This window comes from Pleurodeles waltl, chromosome 7, assembly GCF_031143425.1.
Source record: "Pleurodeles waltl isolate 20211129_DDA chromosome 7, aPleWal1.hap1.20221129, whole genome shotgun sequence".
Lineage (NCBI taxonomy): Eukaryota > Metazoa > Chordata > Amphibia > Caudata > Salamandridae > Pleurodeles > Pleurodeles waltl.
The window spans coordinates 31463086-31487820 of NC_090446.1; the positions used below are offsets into that span (position 1 = coordinate 31463086).

The window sequence follows — 24735 nt, forward strand, 5'->3', positions numbered from 1 at the left end:
TGAAATTTTTATAATGTGTTATCTTTGAGTCCGATATTCTGTTATACAACTGGTTGTAAGGGTAGAAAAAGAAAAGGGTAAATATCTTGGTTCCATCCTCAGTTAGAGTAGGGCAGTGTTCGCTTTAGAAAACTACCAGGCCCCCTCTCAGATTTTGTTAGGTAGGTCCTAAGCTACCAAGGTCATGCCCATCACAAGGAAGCAACAGCCCTGCAGTCTTGTGGCTGAAACAGGAAAGGACGCTCAGACACTGTACGTTGTGGAGCCTTTGAGTGGCAGTTGGTGATATGTTTGTGGAGCTCCTCTGCTTGCTGTAATCTTTTGTTTAGATGTGATTGCTGAGCGTCTCAGCAGCACACATAATTGAGGCCATGCCATCCATTCACATTTGTTATGCTTTATTCAACATATCCCATGCCTATGTCCTAAAAACCTCACATGAGTCTAGATGACCTGGGCTGGACATTCAAGCCTTAACCCCTATTCACGATCGCTATGAAAAGAGTTCTTGACGAGGAGAACACAATTTAATACTACAGAAAAATGTAAACTCTTATATCTTGGATATATAACTCACATTCTTTTTGACAGGTGTTTTGGATGTCTTATACACGGTTAAAGGAGATGAAAACCAGCCTTCGAAGGGTTTTACAGAGATGCACAGCAGAAGAAGCACAGCCTCTTTGAGTACAGGTCAGAGGAAAATAGTCTCTCCTCCAAAATAAAGAAATATGTATGACCACAACCCCCACACCCTTTATTTGTACATTTGTAATATTGTATTTAAGTCATGAATTTCAAAAGGTGAAAAAATACTGTTTGTTCTGTACAACCAAAGTACTGAAAATGTAATCCCCAATACACAGACATTTTGTGCACTGTGCAAGTATAATGCAGTTCTAATAGTAATTTTATATCATAATTTATGGTATTAGAATTTGTGGTATTTTACAATCTGATGTTACACGAATAATGCTTGATATGTCAGATTTGCAACCATCAGAAATGTAGGGTTGGGTTGGGAAAGGAAGCATTACAGCCAGGACATTGACAGAAGAGTCTAAACTGTTGTTTGCAGCTAGCTTCCCATTGTTTCGATACGAGTAAAGATTCTCCGCAAAAGCAGAAGCAAGGGTCTTGTCAGGGTAAGAAAGGGAACACTTACTTAGGAGCAAACATATGCTTTGCAAGTAAATAGCTACAGTTTCTACTGCACATTTGTGCATGACTTACTCCTGCAGTTTTTACTGAACGTCTAACTATCATAGATTTTCGAAAGATTGAAAGGATCATGCCATGTATCTAGTCCAAACAGTGGGGTTACACATTTGACAGCCCTGCTGTGGGAGTCAAGCTCTGGGAGTCGAGCTTTATCATTTTTTTTTGTACTGAGAGGGCAGCGATATCACAAACATGGTGACCTTGGATCTGAGATAGCGAATGAAGTTCAGCTTAAGTTCAGATTTACAGTCCCTCTCTTTCCCTCTCTCTCTGTCTCTTTTTCTTTCTCTTCATCTTAATGAACAAAATGGGTGTCAGTTTAGTAGCTGAAGAACTCCTCACAACTGTTGTCTGTAGATAGACGAGTACACCCCACACATTCTTTCATGCACATCAGAATCTCTCTATGAATTTAGCATTACCTGCATCCCACCCTTCACTACTTCAATGGTCCTTTCCTGTCATAATGAGAAACCTTGTCAACTTGGTCACTTCTTTTTTTTCAACATCGGAAGAACTCCCCCAGAAAATAACTGTGTTTTCTTAATATTCCTAGTTCACTTTCCTTTAGACCTGGAAATAATTCACTTTTTCATAGCTGTCTAATAACCCAGGTTGTCCGATCTTTACCATGGGGTGTTCTGGCCTTTCCAGATAACATCAAAGAACGCAGATTACAAGTTGTAGTGTTACACAGCTCATGGTTATCAGGCCTCTCTTACCTGTTTTTGAGTATCCTATCTCTTGCCAACTACTACTTGATGATAGCAGGGTTTTTTTGTGTTTGTTAAACTAATTTCTTATCATCAGAAAGATTTCAGTGGAGCTCTAGATATTTTTCTGAAGTATAAAGAAATATATAGGGGACATAATGAAGTCCGCATTGGGAGATGATGCTGGTGAGGTGGATTGTGGTATTTGTTTATGTGTAATTGAGCATTTGTTGTGGTGCAATGTAGTGATGGGTGGTGAGAAGCAGGCTCCTCCATTAGGGCAACACTTAGCCTGTGCCTGCAGCCAGCAGAGGAGCGGAGCGGAGTGGCGCACGATGGAGGTGTAATTTTTTTTAATTTAATTTTTATTTACTTCCCCTCCCACCCACCCCCAATGCGCTGTGCCGCCCTGCCCCTTTTGCTTCCTGCGAGCCGCTACTGGAGAGAAGAGATGTGGTGTGGAGTGTTTGACATTATTATGGTGTGTGCTGACTAGAAATGACAGTATAGTGAGGCACAGAGTATGGTAGAGACATGTTTTTTTGTGATTAGGCATGACAAGATGTTATTGCATTTATGGTTTGGTATTTGGACACCATGAGCAGGAGAATGTTGGAGCATGCACCAAGGTGTGCGTGCTGTTTGATGCAGAGGGTTTGCACTTGACTGTTACCATTAACCAATTTAAAACCAAATAAGTCAGTCTGGCAGTGGAAGTTAGCTCTCATGGTCTGGTGTACAGTGCCAGTATGACTACAGCATAAGGAGGTAAGGGAGAAGAGAGGAGAAAGCAGGCAGGAGATAGAGAAGATGGAAGAAAGGATATAAGTGAAAATAAAATGAAAATGATAAGAGAGGAAGAAAGAGAGAGGAGGGCTAGGAGAGGGTCTCAGAGAAAGGAAAGAGCTAGAACTTAAAGAGTAAAAAGGAGTAAAAGGAGTTAGAGGGGACATGGGAGATATAGACTAGAGTAAGAAGGAGGAGGGGCAAGAGTGTGGGATAGGGTAACTGTAACTGGTGGCGAGCAGCTTAAGCTTTACTAAGTTGTCAACAGCAACTGGTGAGGTCAGATACTGAGACCGCCCCATTGGCACGTGTCTCTATGGCTAACGTTTTCCGTAGTAGCCTCTAATAACAAAAGCATGGTGGAAACCCAGAGTAAGGACCGGTTTTTCTTTTTTTAATATCCTGACAAGGGTGTTGCAAAAGCAACAGCATACTGGTAAGGTGATTGTAGGAAAGTACCATCTTGCCTGGCATGTTACCCCCATATTTCACTGTATATATGTTGTTTTAGTTGTATGTGTCACTGGGACCCCGCCAGCCAGGGCCCCAGTGCTCATAAGTGTGCCCTGTATGTGTTACCTGTGTGATGACTAACTGTCTCACTGAGGCTCTGCTAACCAGAACCTCAGTGGTTATGCTCTCTCATTTCTTTCCAAATTGTCACTAACAGGCTCGTGACCAATTTCACCAATTTACATTGGCATACTGGAACACCCTTATAATTCCCTAGTATATGGTACTGAGGTACCCAGGGTATTGGGGTTCCAGGAGATCCCTATGGGCTGCAGCATTTCTTTTGCCACCCATAGGGAGCTCTGACAATTCAGTGAAATAACGTCCACGTTATTTCACAGCAATTTACAACTGCACTTAAGTAACTTATAATTCACCGATATATGTCTAACCTTCACCTGGTGAAGGTTGGTTGCTAAGTTACTTAGTGTGTGGGCACCCTGGCACTAGCCAAGGGGCCCCCACATCGTTCAGAGCAAATTCCCCGGACTTTGTGAGTGCAGGGACACCATTACACGCGTGCACTATACATAGGTCACTACCTATGTATAGCGTCACAATGGTAACTCCGAACATGGCCATGTAACATGTCTAAGATCAAGGAATTGTCCCCCCAATGCCATCCTGGCATTGGGGAGACAATTCCATGATCCCCCGGGTCTCTAGCACAGACCCGGGTACTGCAAAACTGCCTTTCCCAGGGTTTCACTGCAGCTGCTGCTGCTGCCAACCCCCCAGACAGGTTTCTGCCCCCCTGGGGTCCAGCCAGGCTTGGCCCAGGAAGGCAGAACAAAGGACTTCCTCAGAGAGAGGGTGTTACACCCTCTCCCTTTGGAAAAAGGTGTCAGGGCTGGGGAGGAGTAGCCTCCCCCAGCCTCTGGAAATGCTTTGATGGGCACAGATGGTGCCCATCTCTGCATAAGCCAGTCTACACCGGTTCAGGGATCCCCCAGCCCTGCTCTGGAGCGAAACTGGACAAAGGAAAGGGGAGTGACCACTCCCCTGACCTGCACCTCCCCCTGGGAGGTGCCCAGAGCTCCTCCAGTGTGCTCCAGACCTCTGCCATCTTGGAAACAGAGGTGCTGCTGGCACACTGGACTGCTCTGAGTGGCCAGTGCCAGCAGGTGACGTCAGAGAATCCTTCAGATAGGCTCTTACCTGTGTTGCTAGCCTATCCTCCTTCCTAAGTAGCCAAACCTCCTTTTCTGGCTATTTAGGGTCTCTGCTTTGGGGAATTCTTTAGATAGCAAATGCAAGAGCTCATCAGAGTTCCTCTGCATCTCTCTCTTCACCTTCTGCCAAGGAATCGACCGCTGACTGCTCTGGACGCCTGCAAAACCGCAACAAAGTAGCAAAGACGACTACTGCAACCTTGTATCGCTGATCCTGCCGCCTTCTCGACTGTTTTCCTGGTGGTGCATGCTGTGGGGGTAGTCTGCCTCCTCTCTGCACTAGAAGCTCCGAAGAAATCTCCCGTGGGTCGACGGAATCTTTCCCCTGCAACCGCAGGCAACAAAAGACTGCATCACCAGTCCTCTGGGTCCCCTCTCAGCATGACGAGCGTGGTCCCTGGAACTCAGCAACTCTGTCCAAGTGACTCCCACAGTCCAGTGACTCTTCAGTCCAAGTTTGGTGGAGGTAAGTGCTTGCCTCCCCACGCTAGACTGCATTGCTGGGTACCGCGTGATTTGCAGCTGCTCCGGCTCCTGTGCACTCTTCCATGATTTCCTTTGTGCACAGCCAAGCCTGGGTCCCTGACATTCTAACCTGCAGTGCATAACCTCCTGAGTTGTCGTCCTGCATCGTGGGATCTTCTTTTGTGACTTCGGGTGAGCTCTGGTTCACTCCTCTTCGTAGTGCCTGTTCTGGCACTTCTGCGGGTGCTGCCTGCTTCTGAGTGGGCTCCTTGTCTTGCTGGGCGCCCCCTCTGTCTCCTCACGCAATTGGCGACATCCTGGTCCCTCCTGGGCCACAGCAGCATCCAAAAATCCTAACCGCGACCCTTGCAGCTAGCAAGGCTTGTTTGCGGTCTTTCTGCGTGGGAACACTTCTGCAAGCTTCTTCACGATGTGGGACATCCATCCTCCAAAGGGGAAGTTCCTAGTCCTCTTCGTTCTTGCAGAATCCACAGCTTCTACCATCCGGTGGCAGCTTCTTTGCATCCACAGCTGGCATTTCCTGGGCATCTGCCCACTCCCGACTTGAGTGTGACTCTTGGACTTGGTCCCCTTGTTCCACAGGTACTCTCGTCTGGAAATCCATCGTTGTTGCATTGCTGGTGATGGTCTTCCTTGCAGAATTCCCCTATCACGACTTCCGTGCTCTCTGGGGAACTTCGGTGCACTTTACACCTACTTTTCAGGGTCTTGGGGTGGGCTATTTTTCTAACCCTCACTGTTTTCTTACAGTCCCAGCAACCCTCTACAAGCTCACATAGGTTTGGGGTCCATACGTTATTCGCATTCCACTTTAGGAGTATATGGTTTGTGTTGCCCCTATACCTATGTGCTCTCATTGCAATCTATTGTGACTGTACATTGCTTTCTATTGCTATTACTGCATATTTTTGGTATTGTGTACATATATCTTGTGTATATTTGCTATCCTCATACTGAGGGTACTCACTGATATACTTTTGGCATATTGTCATAAAAATAAAGTACCTTTATTTTTAGTATATCTGTGTATTGTGTTTTCTTATGATATTGTGCATATGACACCAGTGGTATAGTGGGAGCTTTGCATGTCTCCTAGTTCAGCCTAAGCTGCGCTGCTATAGCTACCTTCTATCAGCCTAAGCTGCTAGAAACACCTCTTCTACACTAATAAGGGATAACTGGACCTGGTACAGAGTGTAAGTACCCCTTGGTACCCTACTACAAGCCAGGCCAGCCTCCTACAGTGATCTTGTGGCCCCTGGGGTGGCCTATATTCCTCTTCAAGACACTATGTGCATTTTCTCTTTGGGTCAGCAGGATGTGAGAGCCTGTTCCAATTAGCCTGAAATTCTGAACCTGTTGCATGCTTTTCAAAGAAGCTCAAGTAGAGGGAAGTGAAAGCCCGTAGGACCAAATAATTCAAGAACTGTGCTACGGCCACGATCCCCCCTCACTGATATGAGTGGAAGAATGTGAGAATAGGATGAGGGATACCAAAATCAAAATCCTGGCTTGATCAATCTCAGCTGAAAATGAGGTCTTCAAGATAAAGGTGGAGCACTTTCTCCGTACAGTGGTCTTGAGGTGTCTGATGTTGATTCAGTGACTATAATTAGAGCATCCTGCCTCATTACCAGAGTTCCCTCAAGGAATGGCTCTAATGCAAAACCTGAGTGATCTTCAGAAGGAGAGCAGATAAATGAAGGTGACATCCAAGAAAGGAGACATGTTGGTTTGTTTTCAAGCCATTCAACCTTGGCACGAAGACAAAATATAGTCATGAAAAGAAAATCAGTTTTTCTTTTTCTATATGGCTTCATTTTCGGGATGGTGGGAAGACATACATATTTTTGATTCCTGGTGCTGCCAGGAAATGCTGAGACTCTAAAAGAAAGCTAGAGTCTGCATGGTCAGTAGAGTTTTGCTGTAACACATACAAAGTTCGTATGCTTTGCAATTGTGCACCGACTGGAGATGATTCCCTTTAAAAGATTCAAGAAAATGTCATACGTAGGCAGATGTTTGGCTTGTGGTTTCTTTGGCCTTGAATGAGTATCAAGACCGGAGGTTCCTTGGTAAAAGGAATGTCCCAGTTTGTTCACCCTATGCCTGTATGCTGTTAGTTTAAAACCAGAGGACTGTCTCAATGAAGCTGCACTTTATTCAGTTGTCTCCTGAGTGTGCTGTTGCTCATAGTAAATTTTCAGTCTGTCAAATGTAATCAATTAAAGGATTTTGTTCCGTGCTAGAACCTGTCACTTTGCAGCCACTTCTGAGCATTTGTTGGTGTTATATATATATCTAGCATATTGTTCAGACCTAGAAGTTCAAGGAACTGACAGATTCCTTACATTGTTCCTATGGACAGAGGTAATGGGTCCTGGAATGCTCTTGTTGGCTAACGGGGTCTATCACCAAAAGTGAGGATCTCACTTTTTTTTATATAACTGGCTTGACTGAATGATCTGATTGAGTCTGACAGTGGCAGAAGTATACCTTCTTCAGGAGTATAGAGACGATGGAACCTTAAACAGCTGGTGCTGGAAGAATTAAAACTATTTGATGGGAATGAGCTCCTGCTGGATCCATCAGGCAGGTAGCAGCAGATCCAGTATAGGAGGGTTCATTGTATGCTTAAGTGCACTTCTGTAGGAGAGCAAGGTGTTAGACTGTGTCAAAGTGGTTGACAGATAAAGCCAGTGACTCCACTCCTGTTAACTGTGATTTTCAAATCATCCCAATTGGAGGTAAGGTATTGTCCATTTCAGTGCCGAAACCTTATAGTTATTTTCTTCCAATAAGTTGGAAACCTGGGGGAAGGTCTCTTTTTCAATTAGTTGACGAGGAATGGGCCTTTAGACAGTAGTCAGTAGATGGCTGGATCTCTTAATTCAAGGATTTGTTTCTCCATGATTTTCTTGATGCTGTAGGCCTTGAGGTTGTTTGGAAAGATACATCAGAATAGGGAGTTGGTGACATTGGTTGCTGCTGGCATGTTAGTGTTAGTGCAGTGTTGAATTACCTTGAAGATCTGATGAGTATGAGGGTCCAAATGAGAATCTGTAGAGCCTCTGGCCTTGGGCAGTTCCTTGAATATCAACGGTGAAAGTTGCTTTGAAAGTGTCTAGGATCATTTTAGTGCCTTAGAGGGTGTTTCTTGTGTACAGAGAGAAGGGAAGTTGTTCTGAAGGGCTTTTGAGACAAACTGGTCTGCACAACATTTTTCACTTTTATAAACAGGCTTCTTTTTAGTTAAGGCAGTATTAAGGTACTTTTATTTCAGGTATCATCATAGTTCAGTTTTTTTAGATTTTACTGAGGAAGGCAGCATTCTATTAAAGTCCTTGCCAATAGTTGCTCTTGAATCTGCCATTAACCTTCAAGCAAACATTGTTTTATTATCTCACTGGGTGATCTGTATAATATTGTTTTTGCAGCTGTTCCAGCTCCTATGCCAATCTGCTCACTCAGTCCTAAGCTGCATACTGAAACACAATCTCAGGAGAGGCATGAGGGAAGAAGCACAGGTAAATAAAACCCAAGTGGTCTCTATAGATCCAATAGTAGACTCTATAGATCCAATAGTAGTCTACCTAAACACCATAATTGAGTGTTCTTCTAGTTTTGTATATTTTAATTTAGTTTTCATGTAGTGTGAAGAAATTAGTGAGTTCCTCAAGCCACAGTGCAGACCCGTTTGGAAAAACATCTTTCAAATAAAAACTACCCAGACAAATGTTTCTGTGTTGTATAACAGCTGTAGAGGTTTTTCCTATGCTCAATTTAGGGTGACAAATTACTTTAAGTATTGATGAACCTGGCCCTCTCTACAGGGTCCCCCCCATACCTTTTGCCGTTACCTTCCACTTTCTTGCTTAATTCGTTTTTGCTGGCCTTAGGACTCTGTGCACTTTACCACTGCTAACCAGTGCTAGAGTGCTTGTGCTCGCTCTGCTAAACAGGGCACAATTGGCTTATACCCATGGTCTGCCCAGGTTTTCTGCCTTTGTGAGGAGAACTTCCAGGAAGTTTGTTAGTTCTTCCCACTTTCGGGGGGGGGGGGGAGGTGAGGGGGGGGGGCGGGATATCCAACACATTTGGGACGGATTAACCCCCTCTGCCAAAGTTGTAATCAGGCCCTAAATGCTGCTAGTGAGCCTGCAGTACCAATTGTGCTAACCACTTAAGAAACATCACAATCATGTCTTAGGTCTGCATTGCAGGCAAGAAGGTGCAGTTTTAAACTGCCATTTCATCCTGTCAAAATAAACCTTTTGCCAGGGCCAAACCTCCCTGGCTGGGAGGATAAAGAAGGGGGGCAAGCCTAGGTGTTAGCTACATCTGCCTGTGACAGTGTAGGCCTTTTTAAAGTTTATTAAATTCCTGGTCCCATCCCACAGGCCATCCTGTCATGGACACAACAACACATCCCCACACCTGGGGCCTTTGTCTCAACTCGGGAAGGACGTTCACACCTCATCAAGGGGACTAAAAGATAACTTTCTAAAGTTTTTTTTTTTCTTAACATTTAGATGAAATCTAAATTCACCACTGAATTGTACTTTTAAATAACAATTAAATATAGTTGTTTAATGATTTTTTTTTTTAAATAGTCCACCTCATCTGGGGGATACATTATTAGTATGTAGTAATGCATCCCATTGTTTTCATATGGGACAGACATCAGTGCTATTGTGAAAATACCTTTTGGGCCCTTTTCATGGTAAGCAAATTTGTAACATTAAGCTTTGACATTTCCTACATTTACATACCATGCACCCTGCCTTATATGCAATAAGGCTTACTTAGGGATGACTTATTATTTAAAAGGAAGGTTTAGCCCTGTCAAAAGGGCTTATACTGACAAGTTGAATTTGCAGTTTTAAAACTGCACAGCCAGTCTACAGAGTGTAGGCCTACAGTCAGGTGTACACTGTCACCATAGTGGATGGGACAATGGGTGCTGCATTCCACTAGTGACATTTAACACACAGGCCTTAGGTACACTTTTGTACCATATACTACAGATTATATGTGAGTTAAATGTGCTAATCAGGGCTATACCATTTTCATCATGTACAAGGGGGGAAGCACTGAGGATTTACTGCTGGTTAGCAGATGTAAAGCAAGAGTAAAATGCAGAGTTGTACAGCCAGCTCAAATCTAGGAGGACACCACATAGAAGATGGTAATTTCCAAGAACCACTGACCATCACTCAGTGACAGCTTGGAAAGATAGAATCCTTCTCCAATAGGAGTTAAGCATGGTTTGCTTTATTTAGACAAAAAAACACATTTAAACAAACGCCTCTAAGGGCCTCATCTCAAACCAGATTTGCTAGTTATAATTGGGGCTCATCATACAAGTAAACTGTTTCTCCCCTCTCAATTGCGCGCTGACCAAGCTTTCCTTTCCTTTCATGCCTCTGTAAGTATTTCTGCAGCCCAATCGTGAAGCCATCAGGCTGCAGAAATGCCCACTAGGCACCCGGGATTTTGTTCCTTTTTTTTGTTTATTTAATTTATGCATAAGGAGAGTGGCCCCTTAAGGCAAGGGCCGCTCCCCATGGGACAATTAATTATTAGGCCTTTTTTGCCCCCCCTGGGGGCAGATTGGCCTATTTTAATTAGGGTGATCTGCCCCCAGGGGGTAGGGTGGCAGAACCTACTAGACACCAGGGATAATTTTTTTCTTAGTTTTTCTAAATGTGGGGAGCGACTCCATAGGCAAGGGTTGCTCCCCTGGGGGCAAATTGTTTTTTGGCCATTTCTGCTCCCCTTAGGGGCAGATTGGCCTATTGTTTAATAAGGCAATCTGCCCCCTGGGGGGCAAAAACCACTAGACACCAGGGATTTTTTTCACAGTTTCACACAAGGGGAGTGACTCCTTAGGCAAGGGTTGCTCCCCTGGGGGGGGCAAATTTATTTAAGGCCATTTCTGCCCTCCTTTTGGGCAGATCAGCCTATTTTAATTAGGCCGATCAGCCCCCCAAAGGAAGAAACAACCACTAGGCACCAGGGATTTTTGTTTTTGTTTTTTTACAGACAGGGAGTTTCCCCTTAGGCAAGGGTCGCTCCCATGGGGGGCAATTTTATTTTAGGCCATTTCTGCCGTATGGTGGCAGATTGGCCTACTTCTATTAGGCCCATCTCCCCGCAGGAGGGGGCAGAAGCCACTTAGGCACCAGGGATTGGTGTGTGTGTGTATATATGTGTTTTGTTTGGGGGGAAGCCCTTAGGCAAGGGTTGCTCCCCATGGGGGCACATTACTGTTGGCCATTTCTGCCCCCCTTGGGGGCACATCGGCCTATTTTTGTAAGACCCACCAGGGAAGAATTTTTTTTTCAAAAATAGATGGTGGGGGCAAAGTTGTTATGCCCACCGGTGGGCAGATGGGGCAAGCATTAGGCCTACCCACACAAGTGAGGTACCATTTTTATCAGGAGTTCTGGGGGAACGCTGGGTAGAAGGAAGATTGTGGCTCCCCTCAGATTCCAGAACTTTGCATCACCAAAATGTGAGGAGAAGCTGTTTTATTTTTTCCCAAATTTTGAGATTTGCAAAGGATTCTGGGTAACATATCCTGGGGAGAGCCCCACAAGTCACCCCATCCTGGATGTCTAGTTTTCAAAAATACACAGGTTTGGTAGGTTTCCATAGGTGCCGGCTGAGCTAAAGGCCAAAATCCACAGCTGGGTACTTTACAAAAAACACATCCGATTTCAATGTAAAAATGTGATGTGTCCGTGTTGCATTTCCTGTCATGGACATTAGGCCTACCCACGCAAGTGAGGTACTATTTTTATCAGGAGACATGGGGGAACACAGAATAGAAGAACAAGTGTTAGTGCCCCTGGTCTTTCTCTAAATTTTTCCTTCCAAATGTAAGACAGTGTGTAAAAAAAAAAAAAAGGCGTCTATTTGAGAAATGCCCTGTAATTCAGGTACTAGTATAGGGACCCCAGAATTCAGAGGTGTGCAAATAACCACTGATTATCAACACCTTATCTTATGCACATTTTGGAAATACAAAGGGTGCCTTGATGCCTATTTTTTACTCTTTATATTTCACCAAATGAATTGCTGGATACCCGGTATACAATGAACCCCATTGCAATGTGCAGCTCAGTTATTGGCTCTGGGTACCTAGGGTTCTTGATGAACCTACAAGCCTTATATATCCCTGCAGCCAGGATCGTCCATCAGACGTAACGGTATATTGCTTTTGAAAATCTGACATCAGAGAAAAAATTTACAGAGTAAAACATGGAGAAAAATGCCTTTTTTTTTTTTACCTCAATTTCAATATCTTTTTATTTCAGCTGTTCTTTTCTGTAGGAAAACGTTGTAGGATCTACACAAATGACCCCTTGTTGAATTCAGAATTGTGTCTACTTTTCAAAAATGTTTAGCTGTCCAAGATCCAGCATTGGTTTCACACCCATTTCTGTCACTAACTGGAAGGAGGCTAAAAGTAGAAAAAAAATAAAAATGGGGTATGTCCCAGTAAAATTCCAAAATTGTGTTGAAAAATGTGGTTTTCTGATTCATGTCTGCCTGTTCCTGAAAGCTGGGAAGATGGTGATTGTAGCACCATGAATCCTTTGTTGATGCCATTTTCAGGGGAAAAACCACAAGCCTTCTTCTGCAGCCCTTTTTTCCCCATGTTTTTAAAAAAAAAAAAAAAACATTTTTTGCTGTATTTTGACTAATTTCCTCCAAGGGACCACACAAACTCTGGGTACCTCTAAAATCCCTAGGATGTTGTTAAAAAAAAGATTCAAATTTGGCGTGGGTTGTTTATGTGGACAAAAAGGTATGGGAGCCTAAGAGTGAACTGCCCCAAGTATCCAAAAAAAGGCCTGGCACTTGAGGGGGAATAGGCCTGGCAGTGAAGGGGTTAATACTCCTTGCTTTGGGATGTAACAGAAAAAAAATATTTTTCTGGGCAGATACTTCAGTTTATGTAGCCTGTAATTGTAAATATGTTGAAGGCAGTATGGAATTGTATAATCTAAACATGTAAAACAAGAATACAGTGTGTTGCTCAGTAGTCTTCTAGTGGCCTGTTGCCAAATGCACTACCAAACACATCCCTGTTTCTGTGATCCACTCTCAACAGATGCACACCCACACTTTCTTACATGCACTATTTCTTGTCCTAGATGCGTCTCTGAAAAGATAAATTGTGTCTGTAATAAGCACTGCTGCTCCCCTGAGTAAGTTTAAAGTGTATACCAAATATCTAAAATGTATAAAATGGGTTTGATTGGTTGTGAAAGTTCACAGAACTGAGCAGCCAAATGTGAAGGTAAAATACACTCTTCTGTCTTGAGCAGCTACTTAGGTCTCTGGAGAATCCCCCTTTCTACAGACACGTAGTAAACAATACAGACATCATGGTACAAGGGGTAAAGTTTCATGTACAGCACCGCAGTCTCCCCTTTTAGAGGAGAGCAAACATTTCTTAGACATTAATGTGGAGACTTTAATCTAGAGGTGAAAACTCTTGGGTCCTAGCCTATATTTATTTTTGCAAGTACCACATAATTTAAATTTTGGGAATTTCATATTATATTTTAGAGTTCATTTGTGTGTGTCTTTCTCCGTTTGAAAACAGAAGGGGGCCCCAGTGCTATTCTTAGCCCTATTGGTAGTTATTACCCTCTTTTTTTCTCTCATTAATTTAACTGTAAACATAACCCTTATACAAATTCTTACTTCTCTCTTTCTTAAACATAACCACAAACCTATATCTATGTCTTCACCTTTTTGCAATTCTAATCCTACCACGTAGTCTGAAGATAACCGTTAATTTAACATAATACTTCTACTTTACATGATTAATATTGCTAATTCAGTTATTACCCTTTCATTAAACTAAGACCCCCACCATCACAAACATGTCTCGTACTTGTGACCCCCCTCAAAGGTTTTTGTCAGTAATAATATTGCTTGGCCATTTTTACTCAAGATTATTTACCACTCAGATGTTTCTTCTACGCTAAGCAAGGTTTCCCACTGTCAATTAACATGTACGTTCCCAAGTATTTTTTGTGAATGACATTCTTCATGTAAAAAATAATACCAAATGTTTTGTTTATCTTACAGGCAGTGGAACCACTACCAGGAAACAGGTTGGGGGGAACTACGTACAGTGTAATAACGGAGTACCGTTCAAATCAGTCACAGGAAAATCCGAAGCCAAGATGCTCCATTACTCCAAGAAGGCAACGCATATTCAAAGTCAGGTGTGGCCCCAAAGCAACAAGGAAATTTCAAGAGAGGAAATTACTCAAATTGAAGGAGGTTTCAGAAGCTCGTTGCAAACACAGTACCATTTGACAACAACCAGCGTAAATCTATCGGACCCAGTCAAAGGATGTGGGAGTATAATGACAAATTCTAACCATCCCACATATCAAACACACACACTGCAGAACAGTGAACCAAATGCATGGACTGGAAGTGAAAGGAGATTCTATCAGAAGCATGGTGTGATGAGGCTGCAAAGGCCACAACCCCAAAAGAGACCATACAGCTGCTTAGAGTGTGAAAAAGGCTTTAGAACGAAGTCTGCCCTAATCACACACCAAAGAACCCACACAGGGGAGAAACCCTTTCAGTGTACTGAATGTGGAAAAAGCTTCAGTCAAACTGGAGTGCTAATACGGCACAAACGAACACATACAGGAGAGAGACCATACCAGTGTGCTAGCTGTGAAAAAAGCTTCAATCGGAAGGAGCACCTTATTATTCATCAAAGAACACACAAAAGAGAAAGGCTTGGTGGAGTTTGTGGTGTCCGATTATTAGCAAGTGCCAACAAGACAAAGACACTTGGACCATATCATCCTCTGTAGAAAAAATACATCACAAAACTTTGAGCTAGGGCAGGTGCATGGTGATTGTAGCAGCATCAGAATTCCTAAATATTGATACATCACTGTTGTAATGGAAGTCTGTTTGGAACTCCAGTCATGGCCTTGCATGCTGCAGCTTACATGAAAGCCCAGAGTCTGTGATTTAACCAAATGAAAACCAATGGTGCTATGTTGTCACTAGTGTGTAGTAATAGGTCAGAGTGTCCATAGGAAGAGCATTTTTTGTTATGCTTACAACTTTGGCGCCTTTTGACAAATCTTCACAAATCTTTCCAAAAATGTTTTTATTTACTTTAGCTCCTTCCTGTAAAGATTCATACCCGACTGGCAAGCAGTGGCCAAGAAAAAGAGGAGGGGTCTGAAAACGTTCAATTCCCATGTTACTTCTAAGAGGAAATTTCTGTCACGGTTACTGAAAAAATGGCTGAATGGAATTTCACCAAATTCTCAAAACAATGTATTTAGAAAGTGTGCATTTTGAGATTTGGTGTAAATCTTTTCAGCTGTTTGAGAAATTTGCATTTACACATGTATTCAGTGATCATGAAGTAGTTAAAATAGGAATACCCAAACTTTCGTGCCCAAATATACTTTGTCAACTTAAAAGGGACTGGTCAATCCTGATTGGCTGGCCACAGACTGAAAAAAGATGTGGCAGCCATTACAGGACTAAGGCACATAGTCCCTGCTTCCTGAAATTTACTAAAAACTAATATAAGGGAGCTGGGTGGGCTTATCCAGATCCCCTTCCGCCAGGGTCTGTGGTGGTTAGACTCAAGGGAACCCTCCCCTTGATTGGCTGGCCACAAGATGGACAACATGTTGGAGCAGCCATTAGAAGACTCTGAATCACGGTCCCCATTTAAGTGGCATTGTAGTGAAAGTGTTTTTGAGGATCACAATACAAATCATTTGTTGGTGATGGGATACCACTCTGCTGGAATTTGATGAACCATACTCAAGAGATTATTATTATTATTTTTTATTGTTTTTCACATAGATGTTTTAAGTGCTCCAGAAACTAAAGGGCACATTTGTATAAGTTCTCATTATGTACTTCAGCCATGTGAGAACAAAGTCTTATATTCTGAGTAAACATGTACTTTCAACAGCAGCAGTAGCCTATCAGCTGATTCCCTAGTATTCTGGTGCAGAATCCCAGAGTGTTCTAATGAACAACTAGAGCGCCAACTTTCTGTATTTATGATAAAACTGTCCAAGCTGCAAACCTGCATTTCCTACACAGGGGACTTGGAGAAATGGAAGAAAATAAGGGAATTCTTTCTGTCATTGATATTGTGGTTAGTCCTCAAGAAAGTTAAAATGGGGACTTGTTTTCTATTAGTTCTCAGACATCTTTCCCATCCATGTCAGTAAAAGATGCAGCGTGAAACATGTACTTCTGACAAATCAGCATTCTGTCAATTAACTCTTTCACCTTCAGGGTCACCAGAGAGCTCTAATGAATAACCAGGTCAATAAAATATTGAATGAAAGGCAAACGTGAGGCACTCCTGCCTGCATGCCATTTTATTGGAATAGCATGTGTTGAATTTAAAGCCTTTCTTGAAAAGCAGACAGAAGTGAATGAGCATTGAGCTGTTAATGCAAGTATGAAACCAGTGGGTTAAAAATGGGAGGGGTGGTATGCATTTTCAGTAATTTGAAACATCAAGTATTTTAAGGGGGCTTAAAATAGATGACAGCATCCCCCTTCCACATCTGTTTGCTCAGGCTAGTCATCTTAGTTGCTTAACAGCACCATAAATAACTGATTTCACTGAAAAACAATCAAAGGTTAAAGTGACGTTCTAGGTAGGTCCTTGAAGGAGACGAGTTAAAGTTAAAAGACACAAAGGTCAATGAAATAGGCCAGTTATAGTTTAATAAACTAACTATAACTTGCTCCCCCATCATGCAGTGCGGATAACTTCCCATATAACTACACTCACGACATGGCATAATTGATCCTGGTTACATTGTAGTTTCTAGCTTTAGATGCTACATGATCCTGGTTACTTTGTATCATCCAACCTTAGATGCTATAGTGGTATAACAAAATATTATTGTGCATTTATATAATTATTTACATCATACTTAAAAGAGTTTATCACGTGGAACAAGTTGATTGTAGTGAGGGGAGCCTTATTTGCAGAATGGCTACTAGAGTCAGCAAAATAACTGCATAGACACTGCCAGTGACTACTGCTCCTGATAGGATGCACTTCATGTATTGTAATGTAAGCACTCCCTAGACCAGGTCTCTCCAACGAGTAGCTCTCGAACTAATCATAAGTAGCTCTCCCTTGTTCAGCCCAGCCTACAAAAACTGAAAAGTGTATATTTAAAACAAGCATGTAAACTTGTCTGATGTGGTCAGTGTTAAAATTCTGATGTTCATAGCTCTGGCTCTGGGTATTGGGTATGGTTCAGTTTCCATGTTGCATTGCGTCCTCTGTCATGTTCATTGAAGTGGAGATCCAACAACCCCCCACCCCTGTTTTCACACAAGTATTGTTAGGCTTCCTAGGAGCTCTGTGAGTACTCAAAAATGCCTAGTGACCAGCATTATTTTGATCTATTCTTCAATGAACTTGTGTGTTTTGTTTGACATCATTCAAGTTAATTCTGCTACAGGGACTTGCCAGAAGGCCCACAGCTAGACAAAGGGGAGAATAAGATTGTATGCCAGAACATTAAGAACATAAATATTGTCCTACAAAAAATATCTTGGCCAAAATTGTGACAACCAGCATTTTGTGAAGTTAAATATAGATTTCCTAATCTTATCTCATAACCACATGCTTTAAAGACACATATGTGAAGTTAAGTACAGTAAACATATTTAGCTTTATAGACCTACCTTCATGATATTTTGGTTGTCGATATTTACGTCACTGTATTTTTGTTGGACATTTCTTCTACAGTATTCTCTTACTGCATTGTTTAGGACACAAGGCTTATTTCTTGCTCTGCAAGGGGGTATACTATTCTGAACTTGTACCACAACACTATGTGGCCATTCAGTTTAACACATGTAACACCTTTTGACAGTATTGGAAGTACAAAAAATAGGGGATACCTAGGGGCATATTTAAGAAAGGCTTGTGCTGCAGTGACGCAACAGTGGTGCAAACCTTTCAACCATATCTATGAGGCCACTCAAAGGCACTTGATAGTTATGGAGTAAGGCAAGGCAGCGCAAATGACTGCATTGCCTTACTCTGCTTTAGGCAAACATTACTGGGGCATTGCAGTGGGTGTTCCCAACCAACACCCATGGGTTTTGACACATCTCCAGATTTTCAAGGGCATGTAAACCTGAGGATAAGTCAAAACCTTATGCCTCCCCAAGGGCGGTGCAGCGAGGAGAAATATCTTTCTTTCTCCTCATTCTTTCATCTTTCTGTGTGTGCTGCATTCTGCGGCACACATAGAAAAAGGGGTGCAGCACACATAGAAAAAGGGGAAAAGCCTCCCAGAATTGTGTTTGTGTAGGAAAGTGTCCCTTACTGCGCAAAACAATTCTGCATGCAAGCCAGCCAAAATGACACCAGTGAAGTGGGAAAGGACAGCAATACACTGTGTTGCAAAGATACAGCGCAGTCCTGCCCTTTCCCTTTGACACAGGACAGTAAAACAAGGTTACTTGCTGCGCTGCCCTACATCAAAAGCCTATAAATCTAGGCCCTAGGGTCCACTGCTGAAGTTCAGGCTCACCCCTGTAAATGTATTGACAGAAGTACAGTATTCCATTTAATAGTTTCTGAAGGACTTAATTACATAAATGGGTATTTGAAATTTCAGGTAATAGGTAGCGGCTGATAAGTTAAAAATTTGAAGAAGAATCTGCTTATTAATGAGCTATAAATGAAATAACCAATGTGATTGATTTGAACTCTAGAAATACTGTGTTCCACCTAAGCATGGGACTAGAAGGCAGAAAATTTAATATGACGCAGACTGTAAACACCTCAAAGAAGAAACCTTTTGAAGAATCTGTTAAGTATTCAGTAGAGTGTGGAACTGAAGATTACCTGGTGTAACGAGCAGATTTCACACTCCACAAGCACTTGATGCGTTCTAGATTGGGATTTTTAAACTTAATCTATAATTCAGGCATAGGGACAAAAATAATGCTTCAGCGGCATAAAGGGCTTAACTGTATTAATGCATCACTCTAAATGTTGGTAATTTCCCATGATTTGCCGGACAGTGATTCTATCTACTGCTTTTATTATGTAAGGTCTATAAAAGTTAGAGAAGAAATAGGTCCAACTCATCAAATTAAATCTGTTGACATTACTATACTACATGTTAGTGATTAAAGTAGAGTGATAGGAGTGAAGACCTTTGGATGTTATTAGTTTTTTTTTAAATGGAAACACTGAGATTTTTGTACATTTTGTATGATATGAGGACTGTCTGATGTATTAAATTAAATGTATTCTTAAACATGTATATATGTGAATTTGATTGGATGTTATCCAAATAAACCTTGTGATTTCTGAAAGTATTTAAAGACAAAATAAACATATACACACATTACTTTAGATATAAATTGGAAGAATACTTCTTATTCCCAGAGCAGAACATACTTCCTTCAATAATACCGGGCAGAAAGGGGGTCACCCAAAATGAATAATTCTCTATATTCATTCACCAGGAAATCTAGATTTAATTAACACCTCGAAGATAGAAAACTTTTGTATTAGAATTCATTCGACATGTTAGAGCTTTTTTTTTTTGTTATTACATTGTCTGTTTGCCCAATTTGTGGCTTGATCATTCAGTGGTCAAATGAACTAACTGTTATAACTTTCCAAATGGATAGAGTTGCAAATGTTTCCCTTTTGTGACTCTGAACTGTGAATCTCAGTCTGTGTTGCTGATGTCTAACTCACAGCTGTTGCTTCACTAATGCACATATTAGTTAAAAGGACAGTGGCTCCAGATTGCTTCCAAGTGTCCTATAACCAGCACAGCAGTACCACTGTTGCCTCTTTTGAAACCAAGATCATGGTTCTGAACCGGAAGTCCATAGATGATTGCTGGACGGATTTGGTGACTTAATCGACTAACGCGTCCACTGTTGGGGCCTGTGTCCAACCTCATGGTTGCAGGTTCAAATCCCGGCGGGTCCACTCAGCCTTTCACCCTTCTGAGGTCAATAAAAGGAGTACTATTGAGTAGGGTAACAAAGAACATGTGTTATTCAGCACCAAGATACCCTTCTGGGTGAACGTGTGCTTTACAAATGCACGTTATGTGGTGATGTTATTGTAGGCCTAGAGACAATGGCGGCCCCTGTAACGCAATGCCTTGTAAACATCATCTGAATCGATTTGAGAAGCTGACAGTTTCCTTACTTTCTGTGAAGTAGTACTTGCTAAAGAGATCCCAGGTCTTCCCACCTTATTGTATTTAATAGTAAAAAACAACTACATGTCCCAAAACACAGCTGTTTGGGGGGAAAAAAGTCACTACTGTCTTGTGCCACATATGCAGCACTTTCACGATTACACTTTCAGTGGCAACAGCCCTTTTACTATCTCTCACTTGCTCCCTGTTAGACCTGTCAGTCTTAGGGTGGTCTGCCCCCAAACCTTTTGCTTACTTACCTCTAATTTTTGCCTTGTTGGCTTTAGGACTCTGTGTACTTTACCTCTAGTAGCCAGTGTTAAAATGCTTGTACTCAATCCTCTAAACCTGGTTTGATTGGCATAGACCTAATTGGCATATTTAATTTATTTATGCTTATGTAGTTGGTAGAGTGGTGCATATAACCGCTGCCTGTAGGTTACGTGCTACCAGCGGGCCTGCAGCACTTATTGTGCGACTCTCTTAAGTATCACTTTAAAACACGTCCCAGTCCTGCTATTGCAGCCTGAATGCAGTGTCACACTGCCATGCCAACTTGGCATTTAAACCCCCTTGTCAAGCTTTAAACTCTCCTTTTATGACATATGTCACCCCTAAGGTAGGCCCTAGGTAGCCCATAAGGCAGGGTGCTGTGTAATTAAAAGGCTGCACATGTCTTACATGTCATGGTAGTGAAAAACTCCCAAATTTGTTTTCGCTTGTGCTCTATTGCAAATCAAAGGGCTTAACAACCCTGTATTGTCACTGCAGCCAGCTTGGAGCCAGGGCAGGGAACATTCCATGCTCCTCTGCTGTGATCTGCTGTGCCTGGAAGGAATGCTTTACTGCTTGGAGCCTGCCTGGAACCCTCAGAGGTCACCCCTGCTGCTGAGCCCTGCATCTACACCTGCACCAGGACTACCAGAAGTGACTCCAAGGGCTAGTTTGCTGGCCTCCTGTTCAGAGCCACAGGGACACAACAGGCACCTGGGCTCAGGCTGAGGGAGTCCTAACCCCTAAGAGGTGCCCAATCTGTCCTAGACCCTTGGTTGGGTCCCAAAGGTGCCCAAATGACCACTTTTTCAAAAGCTGAGGACTTAGACAAAATTTGGCTAAAAAGTGCTCTGAGAACCAGGAGACCGGGGCCAACCTTCTTGTCTATCAACCAGAGGTGCATCACTGGTCGGATTGAATTTGCAGCTTCTCCCGCTATGTTCTGCTCCGCAGCAGCAAATACATTTCAGTGGTCCTTTACCAGAGGGGTATTGACCTTGTGGAACTGTCTTTGACTATAGCGTTCTGCCTCATCCAGGTTTTTAAAATTTCATTTTGAAATGTCAAACATAGAACTCTTCACTGCGCCTCCCACCCAAAGCAATTCAACAGTGATGCTTCCTCCTCAAACATTTCCTTTAGTATTCCCGCGCTGAACTTTACCTTCTCAGACATTTTTCTTCAGAAATTATTCTAAGACCCTAGGATAGTGCTGACTGGGCCCAATCCAGTTCTGTTCTTTCTCTTAATCTACAGTGTCTTGACTTCAGCATTTAAATTAATCTCTCTGATGCATGGACACCTCATTCAAAGATTGTGAATTACACATTTTATATAATGTTTCCAATTTAGTTGAGATGGGCATTGTTGTTTTTTTTTTAATTGAAGAAGTCATGAGTTCCATGTCTGATAAATTGGCCAGTAGTTTGGACCTTTGCTGTGGAGATCTTTCCATACACTTTGGGGCAAATGATCACAGGTTTGGTTTAATCCATCCTTCATCCATCTGAGCTCGATAAAATGAATACTCATATTAGTGGTTTGCAAAATTATTAAAATATGGATTACCATATCCTGAACATACATTTAACATGTTCTTTTGCCTCAAAGTTTTGGACTTATTGGCTTCATAGGATGCTATAATGAGAAAACAAATTTGACAACAAAATACATAAACAATCATGCACTATTTTAGACATTTTTCAATTCATTCTCCCTGGCAGATTACTTACACATTTCACAAATGCAATGATTTCAAATTCATTTAAATGTTTCTTTTATTTAAAATTCCACTTTTGATAAGTTCATGTATGCAGGACCTAAAGTGTCCCTAACACAAACTAAACAAATGGGTTTGCAGTATCTGAAATGTATTTTCACTAGCACAATCATACATTTTGTTGAACTGGAGAGAGGCAGCACCAAGACATCCAGTAGCTGTCATGCAGTCACCAGTGACTGGCATTGTGGCCCATCATGGCTTCTTTAACAAGAGCACTTTGCATTCTGTGCAGTCTAAAGGCAGCTCCAAGTTGTTGCATTGCACAAAAGGAGGATATTTACGTAGTTTAATCTCATTGGATACAGGACATATTTTTACTGCTCAAAACACAAACTATGAAGAAAAAAAACATTAACAAATACCAAGGTAGTGGATGGAATGCTTGAATTAAAATCAGCCACTGGTGATCACTCAGGTTGCATCCCTGTCCATTGACACATCAAAACAGGCTATTGTCAAATGCCCATTTAAGCCCTTTCCAGAAGGGAACATAAGCAACCTCAAACCATTTCACCTGTTTGGGCTTAACCCGTGGGGTGAAGTCTGAGCACACCGTTGCACTTAAGGTTTCAGCTGCAACAAACCGGTGATGGACCGGTGATGGACGGAATACTGAATAAATATCAGGTACAGGTGACAACTGGGGCGTATTCCAGTCCATCATATGCTTAATATAACAGCCTAAGTGACCAAACTCAACCTCACTGAATAAAACCCAATAAGGCCAAAACATTACCGGGTTCTTGTGTTCCCTTCTAGAAGGGGCCTTGCCTGGTAGTTTGGGTTGGACTGTGTCCATGAGTAACCGGGTCAGACTGATTTGCAGAAGGTGGGACTCTGTCTAGAGTGGCATAGTGGGTGAAAAACAATTGGTAGGTATGCCACCCAGGAGGACTGCCCGTGACATAGACTATTTACAATCGTGCCTCCCACTACCTACTTTGTGTTAGAAAAAAAACATTAGCCACGCAGTTTGGAAGCTTCACATAACACAAATGTAGATGTTTTTCTGAATTCCTGAGGTAGTGTTTTGTCTCCTGAGGTCCTGCAGCAGGTTAACCTCTCCCTTTATGGTGGCCACAGGGACTGGATACCAGCTGGAGTGTTTTACCTGCAACCACGCAGGGCTGTTTTTACGCCTGAGTGTTAAGAGCTGTAAATGGAGCTCCTCCACTCTTCACATTGAGTATTACCTCTTGAAGAAAGTTCTGTTGCTTAAGCTGATATTTCTACTGCAAGAAAGCACCAGGGCACACCTACCAATTGTCCACATGCTCACAGCTGTGAGGGGCAGAGGTAGTATTTCCCATAGTTGAACTACAAATGTTTGTGTTTTTTTTTTTTACACTCCTTGCTAAGTATTCCTAAAGAGAGCATTATCTGGTCGTCAACCTTTATCAGATAAAAAGCACAAAGGGTCTCATTCACATCTTGAAACAGCCCAAAGGAATATTTCCAGTTTACTGACTGCTAGTATTGAAGTGCATGGACTGCAGAGTGCCCTTGCACTGCTCTGTATGCCTATTTTCAGTTTTTTTTGCATACCCCTTCTAATGATCTGTCTGCCTCAGACACCAGATAAGTTCTTGGAGTTCGGCTTTGTTCAGACCTCTGTGAGCTGGAAAAGGCTGTCCCTGTACTTGGCAAAAAAGGTATTGCACATTCTGTGAAACATGAGGGCCATGTGCTAAGGAGCGGCGTTTCACTTCAGGTGCCAGAGGCTCAGGGCCAGCCTGCCATTTGATGCCACTAAGGGCTGCATGGCATTTCCTTGTGACAGCTGTTCTGACACTAGCAATATTCCGCCATTGCTTCTTTCCCTCTAACTCGGACCTTCTCTTGTTCCCGTCAGAGCTCACAAAAAGTCACCCGGCACCGTGGACAATTTAAAAAACACTAATGAAATTAGTAAAATAAAGTGCCACAGACAAAGGTGCAAAGAAAATAAAAAATAAGTGGCTATCACGTCTTTGTCGAGCTTACTTTATCTCATGTCAGCTATATACAATATTTACTCGTTATTCCAGCTTTATAGTTCACATCCCATTGCACGGTTACTATTTAGCTTGTTGTTATAAACGAAAAGTAAAACTGTCACAGTGCATAGCGATTGGAGCTAAAAAGACTGCTTGACGTCGCCTAATCTTAGATGTACACTTGGGGAAGCCCTGATTGGCTGGTGTAGGGCCGGCCACCATCTGACCGGCTGCTGCAGGCATGACTCCAATTGGTTGGCATTAGCTAACAGTATTTAAAGGCACACCACATTAGGTCAGGGATCTTCAAACTGGGGGACCTCAAGTGGTCCCAAGGAGTGCATCAGACTCTGGCCATTAGAAGCACTATGCTGATAACAGCGCTTTGTTCTAAGCTTAAAAAAATGAGCAGCAATAAACCACTCTGTCATGGGCCATCACTAACATCTTTTGTCATTTATATCCAAGCTAGGAGTATGTGTCAAAAGGGAAGGAACTCCAAATGCTTTTCAAACCCCTCTTCTCCACTTTTGAATACTTTTACATGTTAGTAAGGCCCACCTGACC

General features: G+C 42.3%; 1 protein-coding gene across 1 annotated transcript in view; it reads left to right on the forward strand.

Annotated features, from left to right (window-relative positions):
* Positions 1-19322, forward strand: part of LOC138303587 (zinc finger protein 182-like) — a 35007-nt gene extending 15685 nt beyond the window's left edge. Inside the window, exons 5-7 of the mRNA XM_069242853.1 lie at positions 592-693; positions 8329-8418; positions 14003-19322. Of these exons, the coding sequence (XP_069098954.1) occupies positions 592-693; positions 8329-8418; positions 14003-14754 (944 nt within the window). The 3' untranslated portion in view covers positions 14755-19322. The remainder of the gene's footprint in view (positions 1-591; positions 694-8328; positions 8419-14002) is intronic.
* Positions 19323-24735: the final 5413 nt, after the last annotated feature.